This window comes from Oncorhynchus keta, chromosome 10 (assembly GCF_023373465.1).
Source record: "Oncorhynchus keta strain PuntledgeMale-10-30-2019 chromosome 10, Oket_V2, whole genome shotgun sequence".
Classification (NCBI taxonomy): Eukaryota; Metazoa; Chordata; class Actinopteri; order Salmoniformes; family Salmonidae; genus Oncorhynchus; species Oncorhynchus keta.
Window position 1 is genome coordinate 24,192,488 of NC_068430.1, and position 13,447 is coordinate 24,205,934.

Below are 13,447 nucleotides of genomic sequence, written 5' to 3' on the forward strand. Positions count from 1 at the left end.
GAGACTGAGTGAGGAGAGAGAGACTGAGTGAGGAGAGAGACACTGAGTGAGGAGAGAGACTGAGTGAGGAGAGAGACTGAGTGAGGAGAGAGAGATTGTGTGAGACAGAGAAAGAGGGAGGTCATTGTTCATAAATACCTGTTGTCCAGAGTGTTGGCTGGGCTGGACATTTTCTGCAATCCGAAGGAAAAGGAACAGAACAGTGTGTTGTAATGGGCTCTCAGCCAGATAAATGCACAGGACATGGAATCTCGCTGCTGTGCCCCACCATAATTGTAATATTGTGCACATCTGTGTAAATGTGAAACGCTTTTAAGAAGTCTATATCGGGCTTTCTCTGTGCTCTTCATTTTCCTTATTTCTCAGGCCATGGAGACAGACACCAGTTGTTTTACACAGATCTGGTTTTGTCAGTTTAGTGTCCAGTATCCTAAAGCCAGCACTGATATGTTTCTGGTCAATTTAGTCTTCGAGCATTTATTGAAGAATACGGAGACTATGGACTGATGTGTTTATGAACCTTTATATGACTGTGACTGTTGTTGATGGATATTCTCTTTTACAACAACAACTACCATGTATCTGCCAATGGACAGGTGACATTTGACGCTTCATGTTCAGAGAAACAACAACCTTTCCACTTGCCCCAGCTGCTTCTATACAAGCCTTTCAGGATAGATCTGGGAGGAGACGTTGTCCATGTACAGTGTTCGTGTTTAGTTGAATCCTTTGCCCACTGGGAAAACACTGGTGGAATCAACGTTGTTTCCACGTAATTTCAATTAAATGATGTTGAGCCAACATGGAATAGCCGTTGAAGTGACGTCTGTGCCTGGTGGATGGTAGTAGTCTTCTCTCTCCATCTAGAGGGAGTAGTGCCACTGCCAAGCCAAAAAGCCCCCAGGATAGGTTTTACACTGAGTATACAAAACATTACGGGGTAGTGCAGTATTTGTCATTCAAGTGATGTAATATCTTGTTCTAGGTGCAGTATTTGTCATTCAAGTGTGTTCCTTGGGTGTGATGTGCCTGTGTGCATGTGTGTGTTCAGGGAGTGCTGACAGGTGATGGGCTTTGGATACAGGGCAAACAGATATATTTCTAACAGAGGTGGGATTTCACTGCATGTCAATGAGGCCCCTGTGTCACACCTGTGAGATTACTGCATAAGCCAACGCATTACTACATAAACCAACGCAAATCAACACAATCCCACCTTCAGCCCAAGAGGAGAGAGAGAGAGAGAGAGAGACAGCGAGAGAGATGTGAAAAGCAAGATGGAGAGACAGAGAAGGTGAACAGAGAGAAAGAGAAACAGACAGAGAGAGAGAGAGAGAGAGAGAGAGAGAGAGAGAGAGAGAGAGAGAGAGAGAGAGAGAGAGAGAGAGAGAGAGAGAGAGAGAGAGAGAGAGACACAGGCTGAGAAAGAGGGAGAGAGAGAGATAAAGAGAGAGACACAGGCCGAGAAAGAGGGAGAGAGAGAGGGGTAAACAGAGAGAAAGAGAAACAGACAGAGAAAGACAGAGAAACAGGGAGAGAAAGAGTGATAAAGAGAGAGAAACAGACAGAGAAAGAGGGAGAGAGAGAGGGATAAAGTGAGAGAAAGAGAAACAGACAGAGAAAGAGGGAGAGAAAGAGGGATAAAGTGAGAGAAAGAGAAACAGACAGAGAAAGAGGGAGAGAAAGAGGGATAAAGAGAGAGAAAGAGAAACAGACAGAGAAAGAGGGATAAACAGAGAGAAAGAGAAACAGACAGAGAAAGAGGGATAAACAGAGAGAAAGAGAAACAGACAGAGAAAGAGGGAGAGAGAGAGGGATAAACAGAGAGAAAGAGAAACAGACAGAGAAAGAGGGATAAACAGAGAGAAAGAGAAACAGACAGAGAAAGACAGAGACAGAGGGATAAACAGAGAGAAAGAGAAACAGACAGAGAAAGACAGAGACAGAGGGATAAACAGAGAGAAAGAGAAACAGACAGAGAAAGAGGGATAAACAGAGAGAAAGAGAAACAGACAGAGAAAGACAGAGACAGAGGGATAAACAGAGAGAAAGAGAAACAGACAGAGAAAGACAGAGAAAGAGGGATACACAGAGAGAAAGAGAAACAGACAGAGAAAGAGGGAGAGAGAGAGTGATAAAGAGAGCTGATCCCTCTTCAGATAATCGTGAACTCTGCTGTGTGCATGAATGTGTGTGTGTTCCTGTGTGTTCCTGTGTGTTTGTGTTCCTCTTTTGCGTTAGGACTTTTCACTAATGCACTGCCAAACCTAACATTCCTCAACAGCTGACGCATGCAGCAGCTTAGACCCACACACACCTCTGCTATTGCTGCCGCATCTGCCCCAGAACATCTAGTGTGTATGTTTGTGTGTGTATCTGTCTTAGTGTGTGTGTGTGTGCGTGCGCGCGCGCGTGTGTTTGTGTGTGTGCGTATGTACGTCCGTGTTTGTGCTGATGGATGCATTTTAAATGTGAATTCTCACACGTTTGTGTTTATACAGTTCAAACTGTGTGTGTGTATGTCTATGTGTTTGTTGAGAGGGTGAACATTGAGTGTTATAAGAGACAGCAGGGTGATGTCAGTGTGTCTGTCAGTACTCATTGTCCCCATAGTCCTGAGGAGAATGAGGGGCATCTGGAGAAAGGGACAATGCAGAGCACATACACACACAGCATTGTGCTCATTTAATGAACGTGTCAGAGAAGTAAGCTGATAAAAATGCACACCGTGGTCCTGCCTTTAGAAAGAGAATAGGAAATGTGCTACTGTGCTGTGGTGCAGCATGCGTAATCACTTCTCACAAACTACATATACACCTAGCACACACTCACGCATCTCTAACACATGCACACACTTACACACACAAACACTGTCCTGTACATGGAGATACACACATAATTCTCAAGTACACGCATACAAGGACACACAGATACAAGGACACACAGATACAAGGACACAGATACAAGGACACACAGATACAAGGACACACAGATACAAGGACACACAGATAAAAGGACACACAGATAAAAGGACACACAGATAAAAGGACACACAGATAAAAGGACACACAGATACAAGGACACACAGATACAAGGACACACAAATAAAAGGACACACAGATAAAAGGACACACAGATAAAAGGACAGATAAAAGGACACACAGATACAAGGACACACAGATAAAAGGACACACAGATACAAGGACACACAGATACAAGGACACACAGATAAAAGGACAAGGACACAAAGATAAAGGACACACAGACAAGGACACAGATACAAGGACACACAGATAAAGGACACACAGATACACACACAGATACAAGGACACACAGATAAAAGGACACACAGATAAAAGGACACACAGATAAAAGGACACACAGATGCAAGGACACACAGATACAAGGACACACAGATACAAGGACACACAGATACAAGGACACACAGATAAAAGGACACACAGATAAAATGACACACAGATAAAAGGACACACAGATACAAGGACACACAGATACAAGGACACACAGATACAAATGACACAAAGATACAAGGACACACAGATAAAATGACACACAGATAAAATGACACACAGATAAAAGGACACACAGATACAAGGACACACAGATACAAGGACACACAGATACAAGGACACAGATACAAGGACACACAGATACAAGGACACACAGATACAAGGACACACAGATACAAGGACACACAGATACAAGGACACACAGATGCAAGGACACACAGATACAAGGACACACAGATACAAGGACACACAGATACAAGGACACACAGATGCAAGGACACACACATACAAGGACACACAGATACAAGGACACACAGATACAAGGACACACAGATGCAAGGACACACAGATACAAGGACACACAGATACAAGGACACACAGATACAAGGACACACAGATACAAGGACACACAGATGCAAGGACACAAAGATACAAGGACACACAGATACAAGGACACACAGATACAAGGACACACAGATACAAGGACACACATACAAGGACACACAGATACAAGGACACACAGATGCAAGGACACACAGATACAAGGACACACAGATACAAGGACACACAGATGCAAGGACACACACATACAAGGACACACAGATACAAGGACACACAGATACAAGGACACACAGATGCAAGGACACACACATACAAGGACACACAGATACAAGGACACACAGATACAAGGACACACAGATACAAGGACACAAAGATACAAGGACACACAGATACAAGGACACACAGATACAAGGACACACACATACAAGGACACACAGATACAAGGACACACAGATGCAAGGACACACAGATACAAGGACACACAGATACAAGGACACACAGATACAAGGACACACAGATACAAGGACACACAGATACAAGGACACACACATACAAGGACACACAGATACAAGGACACACATACAAGGACACACAGATACAAGGACACACAGATACAAGGACACACAGATACAAGGACACACAGATACAAGGACACACAGATACAAGGACACACAGATACAAGGACACACAGATACAAGGACACACAGATGCAAGGACACAAAGATACAAGGACACACAGATACAAGGACACACAGATACAAGGACACACAGATACAAGGACACACAGATACAAGGACACACAGATACAAGGACACACAGATACAAGGACACACAGATACAAGGACACACACATACAAGGACACACAGATGCAAGGACACACAGATACAAGGACACACAGATACAAGGACACACAGATGCAAGGACACACAGGATACAAGGACACACAGATACAAGGACACACAGATACAAGGACACACAGATACAAGGACACACAGATACAAGGACACACAGATACAAGGACACACAGATACAAGGACACACAGATACAAGGACACACAGATACAAGGACACACAGATACAAGGACACACAGATACAAGGACACACAGATACAAGGACACACAGATACAAGGACACACAGATACAAGGACACACAGATACAAGGACACACAGATACAAGGACACACACATACAAGGACACACAGATACAAGGACACACAGATGCAAGGACACACAGATACAAGGACACACAGATACAAGGACACACAGATACAAGGACACACAGATACAAGGACACACAGATACAAGGACACACAGATACAAGGACACACAGATACAAGGACACACAGATACAAGGACACACAGATACAAGGACACACAGATACAAGGACACACAGATGCAAGGACACACAGATACAAGGACACACAGATACAAGGACACACAGATACAAGGACACACAGATACAAGGACACACAGATACAAGGACACACAGATACAAGGACACACAGATACAAGGACACAATGCAAGGACACACAGATACAAGGACACACAGATACAAGGACACACACATACAAGGACACACAGATACAAGGACACACACATACAAGGACACACAGATACAAGGACACACAGATACAAGGACACACACATACAAGGACACACAGATACAAGGACACACACATACAAGGACACACAGATACAAGGACACACAGATACAAGGACACACAGATGCAAGGACACAAAGATACAGGACACACAGATACAAGGACACACAGATACAAGGACACACAGATACAAGGACACAGGACACACAGATACAAGGACACACAGATACAAGGACACACAGATACAAGGACACACACATACAAGGACACACAGATGCAAGGACACACAGATACAAGGACACACAGATACAAGGACACACAGATGCAAGGACACACACATACAAGGACACACAGATACAAGGACACACACATACAAGGACACACAGATACAAGGACACACAGATGCAAGGACACACAGATACAAGGACACACAGATACAAGGACACACACATACAAGGACACACAGATGCAAACACACATACAAGGACACACAGATACAAGGACACACAGATGCAAGGACACACAGATACAAGGACACACAGATACAAGGACACACAGATGCAAGGACACACAGATACAAGGACACACAGATACAAGGACACACAGATACAAGGACACACAGATACAAGGACACACAGATACAAGGACACACAGATACAAGGACACACAGATACAAGGACACACAGATACAAGGACACACAGATACAAGGACACACAGATACAAGGACACACGCATAAAAAGACACGCGTATACGAGGACACACGTATATGAGGACACGCATAAGAGGACACGCGTATACGAGGAAACGCGTATACGAGGACACGCGTATACGAGGACAGACATATACAAGGACACGCACGTACAAGGACACTCGTATCTGAGGACACGCACATAGAAGAATAAAAAATACCCATGTTTATACTAAAAATATGTATATTTTGGTTTACTTTCCACAACATTTATTCCCTATACATAGGATGCTTACATAAACTCTGTAGAGCACATACTGTCCCTGATTCCAACACAGTCAGACTCAGAGCCACAGCTGTACAATAATCCTGTCATTCCCGGGTGACTGATCTCTCCACCTCTCATTTGCTCTCTCACCTCCCCTCCCCCCATGTTTAACCTCACTCTTTCCCTGTCCTTCATCCGTGTACTCTTATTCTCTCCTCCTCCCTTCCCCTCTCTCTTCTGCTGGCTTTCTTTCTACCTGTATCTCCTACCTGTATCTCCTACCTGTATCTCCTACCTGTATCTCCTACCTGTATCTCATACCCTCTCATCTGTTTTTTTTTCTCATCCCTGCTTACCTAAAATCTGTCCTCTCTCTGTCTCTCTCTGTCTCTCTCTCCCTCCCTCATTTTCTTTCTCTCTCTCTCTCTCTCTCTCTCTCTCTCTCTCTCTCTCTCTCTCTCTCTCTCTCTCTCTCTCTCTCCCCCACCACTATCAAGATTTTCACTCCTTATCTCAGATTTTCTCCCACTTTTCTGTCCCTCCCCGTCTCACACTCTGCCACATCTTCTCTCTCTTTGGTGACCTGTGTTATCAGTGGTTTGTCTCTGGTCTTATCTCTAACTACTTGCACTAGCAGAAGAGTGTTTTATTGTCTGGTTTTATTCTACCTCAGAGAAGGTCTCAAATTACACCACCAGGGGGCAGAAGCATCACACTCAACGACTCACAGGAGAGGAGATCATTTCAGGGACTGAATACTCCGCTACCTAACATGTACAATATTCCCAGGTGAATAAAACCATACTAATGAACTGAAATAATCCAGTAAAACATGAGAGAAAAGTTGATAGTTCATCTGTTGTAAGGGTACTTAGGTTTAAGAACAGACTGCCAACACTGGGCCTGCTGGCTCTGTAAGAGGTCCGTATCACAGATATTGACACACTCGTTCACTGGGGTGCTGAAACATTGGGGTGTGTGTGTATATGTTCATGTTTGGTGTGTTTCTCTCTGTGTGAGTGTGTGTGTGTGTGTGTGTGTTGCGTTTGAGTTCTCTGCCTGCCTCTCTGCTGGACTCCTCTCTCTGAAGCTGTGTGTGATGTAGAGGGGATCACGTAGAGCCTGGGGGTAGGTGAGCCCACTGTAAACAACAGAACCCTGGCCCTCACATCTCCTCTCCATCACCACGGGGCCCCCATACAGCCCGCTACAGCAGGAAGGGACAGGGCCCGGAGCATGGCATGGGAGGGGGCTGGTGCTGGGACACACATAGGAGCCACTAGGGGACTCTCTCTCTTGACTGCCCCATCTGTACTCCCAGGGGCCGGTGCTGTATGAGAGGAGAAAGAGGAAGAGGTGGAGAACGTGTTTGCCATGACAGTGACCCTTATCCCATAGAGCATCCTACTCAGAGCAAGACTGACCAGAAAGGAGGACAGCGAGGACAGGAAGGTAAGACTGGTTCTATTTCATTGTCCTCTTCTTTTTGAAGTCCCCACTCCTCTCTTTCCTTTAAAACAGAGGAAAAACTGATTTGTTTGAACCCCCCCCCTTCTATCTCAGGATGAAGTTGTGGGGGAGCTCAGTGTGTCCTTTGCAAGTGGCCCTCCTTTTCGCCGTGGTGATGTTCTGCGGTTGCCCGGTGTCCGCTGGCAGTCGTAACCATCGGGGACAGACAGGTACAGTAGGACCTGCTCTCTACCCAAACCCCACATGAGGTTCATTTGTTTTTCATTGAGGCCACATGTGTGCCTGGAGTCTGTCATTAAGCATACCTCCTCATTGACACTTCATTTGTCCCCATGACAGCACAATAGGATCTAGAAGGACCTGTTTCAGGGGCATGAAGGCAAGCACCACGTCATTGGATAACATAGCCCACAGCATATAACATTTTCAGTCATCTGCCAACTGTCACAAAATGTGTGAGATCCATTCGGGGTAGATAGACTGGTTAGTAGGCTGTTATTTCTACACCATTTCCCTGTGCTTGACTCATAGACGGTTTAGTGCTACTGTAGGACATATAGACTAATGTAAGAGCTGCTTGTCTTAGTAGGAGAGTGTGAGAACTGTCTCAGTAATAAGCATACTAATATACATAACTTCTCCTCCCACAACTGACCCCACCCTCCCTGTTTCCATTATCACTCCCCTCAGAGGAAGACCCTGTCCAGGGCTAAAACACGTTTGCCACCCAACACTAATTGACACCCACAAGCTAATGCGTTGTGATTTGCATAATTCATTACCATGGTTCCCCTCGTGGCCAAAAAAGTGACGAACACAAGCCCATAAATATTTCAGGAAGCCAAAGGGACAGTAGTGCTGAGTCAAACCTCTCCAGGCATATGCCCTCCACCTCCACTTCCCCCAGAGTCTCTGTTTCTCATTTAATTATGACTATTTCCTTAATTATCCTTCACCATTTTTTCTCTCTTACTCAAGTTTTTGCCTGGGGTGCAAGGTGACCTTTAGCTGGCACAGAAATGCCACGAGCATCCTGTGGTGGTGACTGATGGTATTAGTTTCTTTATGACAGAGGGAACGGAGGCAGGCGCTGGTGAGGTGGTGTTTTCGGCGGTGGGGTGTGCACAGCACTAATTGCAGTCCCAGTCTTTTGTGAAGGTCAGCTGGGGTCTCCTCTGCCCTCTGATTTCACACACTGCTTTCCTTCCCCGACAACAGTAGCCAGACAACTCAGTTCCTCCACTGCTGCGATTCATTAGAGCTTTTCTAGTAATTGGGAGAAGTTTAGGACTTGTTTGCTGGAATGCTGTGTGTTATACAGAAAGGACTTGTAAAATAGAAAATAATTGATCTGGTGTTACGATCCACACATTAGTTTTCCTCGGTTTGTCAGTTAGTGTTACTGTTCTGTTATTTATAGTTTTGCTGTGCCGTTTGTTCTGGTTCAATGTCCTGCTGTATCACTGGTGGCCACATGGTGGCTCTGGAGGTTAAAAGAAATAGCCTACCTCACGGAAGCACCTCTGTTTTCTCTCTCTCTCAGGCTCATTTACTCAATGTCATCAACAATGGCACTCTGTCGTTTTGACAGTGCTCACCAGGAAACAGTTACACTAATAGGAACGGAGAGACTGAATCTATGACCATGGAGGGAAGATTTGATTGATGTTTGTCAGGGAGAATAGATAGGAAACATATAACAGCAGCTTTTTTCTTGTTTCCTGTCAATGTTTGCAGGGCCATGAAAGACAGTAGACTCCGAGTCCACGTCTTTGTTTTCTCACAGTAATGGTCTCTCTCTCCCAATAACAGTATCTGCTTGTGTGCTTCGGTGCTTCGTGGGCCTTCTGTTTGTTCAATGCACTGACCATGTAGATGTGGGATCTTAATTTAAGCCAGTTTTCTACAGCAGGAAAATAATCCAGCAGCAACAGGAAATATGAATTATTATGTGGATTATAGTTCATTAACTTTTTTTGTACTGGTTGATGCATTTTCCGTAAGGGAAAATGAAATCTGAAATTTAAAAGTGGAAATTAAAAAGCCAGAAGCCTTTTTAACCTCAAATAATCTACATGTTTTAAATGTCCTGCAACAGCATGATCAAATTAAGATCCCACATCTGTACGCAGTGCACACGCACACACACACGCACACACACTTTTAGTCCTCTATATACCATCAAACAAACTATTGTACTGCACACAGACAGATCACAGATAGGTGGCTGCAGGGTGCAGGTCTCTCATGCCGAAAACCAATTTGTGTTGTGTTAGCTGTTTTTGGGCCCTAGCCCTGCCACAGTAGCTTTTGATTAAGAACAAGCTGGACCGGAAGTTAGGGAACACAGAGAAGCCAACACATCCACCCACCTGCCGATGCTGCTTAATGATTTCTCTGGGCATTCACCTTTTTAAAAGAGAGAAAACGGTTGACTTTGTCATCTTCACTTTAAACAGGACATGTATGGCAGCTATACTGTCCCCTGACATCATTATGCACCTCACTCTGGGCAGAGAGAGAGGATGTTATTGCTGAGTGGGTGAGAGTGTCTCTCTCTCTGGGAGCCTGAGTTTTAGCCTCACCTTATCAAAGTCAATGAGCCCACAACTAGACATATACACCTCACTGCAAAGTCAATGAGCCCACAACTAGATATATACACCTCACTGCAAAGTCAATGAGCCCACAACTAGACATATACACCTCACTGCAAAGTCAATGAGCCCACAACAAGACATATAAACCTCACTGCAAAGTCAATGAGCCCACAACTAGACATATACACCTCACTGCAAAGTCAATGAGCCCACAACTAGACATATACACCTCACTGCAAAGTCAATGAGCCCACAACTAGACATATACACCTCACTGCAAAGTCAATGAGCCCACAACTAGACATATACACCTCACTGCAAAGTCAATGAGCCCACAACTAGACATATACACCTCACTGCAAAGTCAATGAGCCCACAACTAGACATATACACCTCACTGCAAAGTCAATGAGCCCACAACTAGACATATACACCTCACTGCAAAGTCAATGAGCCCACAACTAGACATATACACCTCACTGCAAAGTCAATGAGCCCACAACTAGACATATACACCTCACTGCAAAGTCAATGAGCCCACAACTAGACATATACACCTCACTGCAAAGTCAATGAGCCCACAACTAGACATATACACCTCACTGCAAAGTCAATGAGCCCACAACTAGACATGTACACCTCACTGCAAAGTCAATGAGCCCACAACTAGACATATACACCTCACTGCAAAGTCAATGAGCCCACAACTAGACATATACACCTCACTGCAAAGTCAATGAGCCCAAAACTAGACATATACACCTCACTGCAAAGTCAATGAGCCCACAACTAGACATATACACCTCACTGCAAAGTCAATGAGCCCACAACTAGACATATACACCTCACTGCAAAGTCAATGAGCCCACAACTAGACATATACACCTCACTGCAAAGTCAATGAGCCCACAACTAGACATATACACCTCACTGCAAAGTCAATGAGCCCACAACTAGACATATACACCTCACTGCAAAGTCAATGAGCCCACAACTAGACATGTACACCTCACTGCAAAGTCAATGAGCCCACAACTAGACATGTACACCTCACTGTAAAGTCAATGAGCCCACAACTAGACATATACACCTCACTGCAAAGTCAATAAGCCCACAACTAGACATATACACCTCACTGCAAAGTCAATGAGCCCACAACTAGACATATACACCTCACTGCAAAGTCACCCTCAGCAGACCAGAACCTCACTCCAATAATGGAGTGTCTGCTGAGTGAAGATGCACCACAATCACCCTAAACATGGTTATATCCCTCTTATAAGGGACTAATATTGCATATATCTTGGGTAATTACCATAGTAAAAGATAATGTTTGAGCTCCGGGAGCTGAGAGCTGATACTGTATCAAACTCTTTGGCTTTGTTCAACATGTATGTTATTGTAACACATTGAAATGTGTCCAAGTAGCTGCTCCAGTTGTGATACAAGGGCTTCAGACGAGCTACACTTGACAGTGTGAGTGGGGTTCGAATTAGAAGTGCTTCCTCTGTGTGTGAGAGAGTGTGTGTTTTCCTCCTTGACAAACACTGCTTTGCGGTCACAGTGGGTGGGTTTTATTGGGGATAGATTTGCGTATAAATGAGGTGCCTGCACAGGACCACTCAGCCGTACAAACAACCTGTTAGATTAGCATAAATCTGTGGACGGGGCCTGATCTGGGCCTGTTAAACACAGATAATGTCAGCCTGATTGATGGGCTGTGTCGGATAGGAGCGTTCACAGCCGAGGAGAGGAGGAGGGTGGGATTGGAGGAGAGGGGAGAGGAGAGGAGGAGGGTGGGATTGGAGGAGAGGGGAGAGGAGAGGAGGAGGGTGGGATTGCAGGATATGATGGTGGGGTGTGGTGTGAGGTGGGGGAAAGGAGAGAGTTGGGGTGGAGATTGGAGGAGAGGGGAGGAGATAGGAGATGAGGAGGGGGTGGAAGTGCAGAATACAAAGGTGGGGTGTGGTGGGAGGTGGGGGAGAGGAGATGGAAGAGAGAGAGGTTGAAAGTGAAGAGAAGAAGGGTGCAGGGATAGGAGGGAATTAATCAGTAGAAGGTGGAAAACAAGGGAGATGGTGAAGAGAGAGGGGTTAGAGGTGTGGAAGAGAGAGGGGTTAGAGGTGTGGAAGAGAGAGGGGTTAGAGGTGTGGAAGAGGAGGATGTGGATGGTGACAGGGGGAATGGGGGAGATAATAGTATTTACTCTAAAAGGGTTACTTTATGTGGAAGACAATGCAAACATGTGTGAGGCCGTGGAGACATTTTGTGACATTATTCCATTTCACCAGAGTAAATATATTCAGACTTATTCTGTTTACTGAAAACATAGAGACATTTTCTAAATCATTCTGATTGGATTCATTCAGGTGCTCATCAGCTCCATTGTTGAATTAGTTTAGGTGTAGCTCATGTTGCTGTTGTTGTGCTGCGGGTGTAGTCTGTGTCTGTCGTCAACATTGACTGAGCTCCCTCAGACAGAGATAGCAAATTTCTGGCCTTTCGCAGCAGACATGCTAGTCAGTTATTGACAGGTGAAAGACAGAAATTGCACAATTCTGTCTGTCAGAATACATCAGTCGACTGGCTGCTCCATCAGTTCAAAGGAGCACTGCTTAGTTTGCCACCCAGCAAACACTTGTCTGGTTGTCACAGGAATGTAAATGCATTTTTATTTCAGCCTGGGCTGAGGTTTATTACATTAAGATTGCCATTATACCACTTTGCGATCCTGAACAAGACGGTTTAAGAAGAGCACTGAGGCACTGGGGCGGCAGGGTAGCCTAGTGGTTAGAGTGTTGGACTAGTAACTGAAAGGTTGCAAGTTCATATCCCTGAGCTGACAAGGTACAAATCTGTCGTTCTACCCCTGAACAGGCAGTTAACCCACTGGTCCTAGAGACAGACAGATAGATAGACAGAGAGCGAGACAGACAGACTGA

General features: G+C 44.9%; 1 protein-coding gene across 1 annotated transcript in view; it reads left to right on the forward strand.

The window, feature by feature from the left end:
• The window catches only part of LOC127932174 (chemokine-like protein TAFA-4), a 167,927-nt gene that overhangs the window by 123,781 nt on the left and 30,699 nt on the right, over positions 1-13,447 (forward strand). The window contains exons 2-3 of the mRNA XM_052526738.1: positions 7,757-7,887; positions 7,999-8,114. Of these exons, the coding sequence (XP_052382698.1) occupies positions 8,000-8,114 (115 nt within the window). The 5' untranslated portion in view covers positions 7,757-7,887; position 7,999. The remainder of the gene's footprint in view (positions 1-7,756; positions 7,888-7,998; positions 8,115-13,447) is intronic.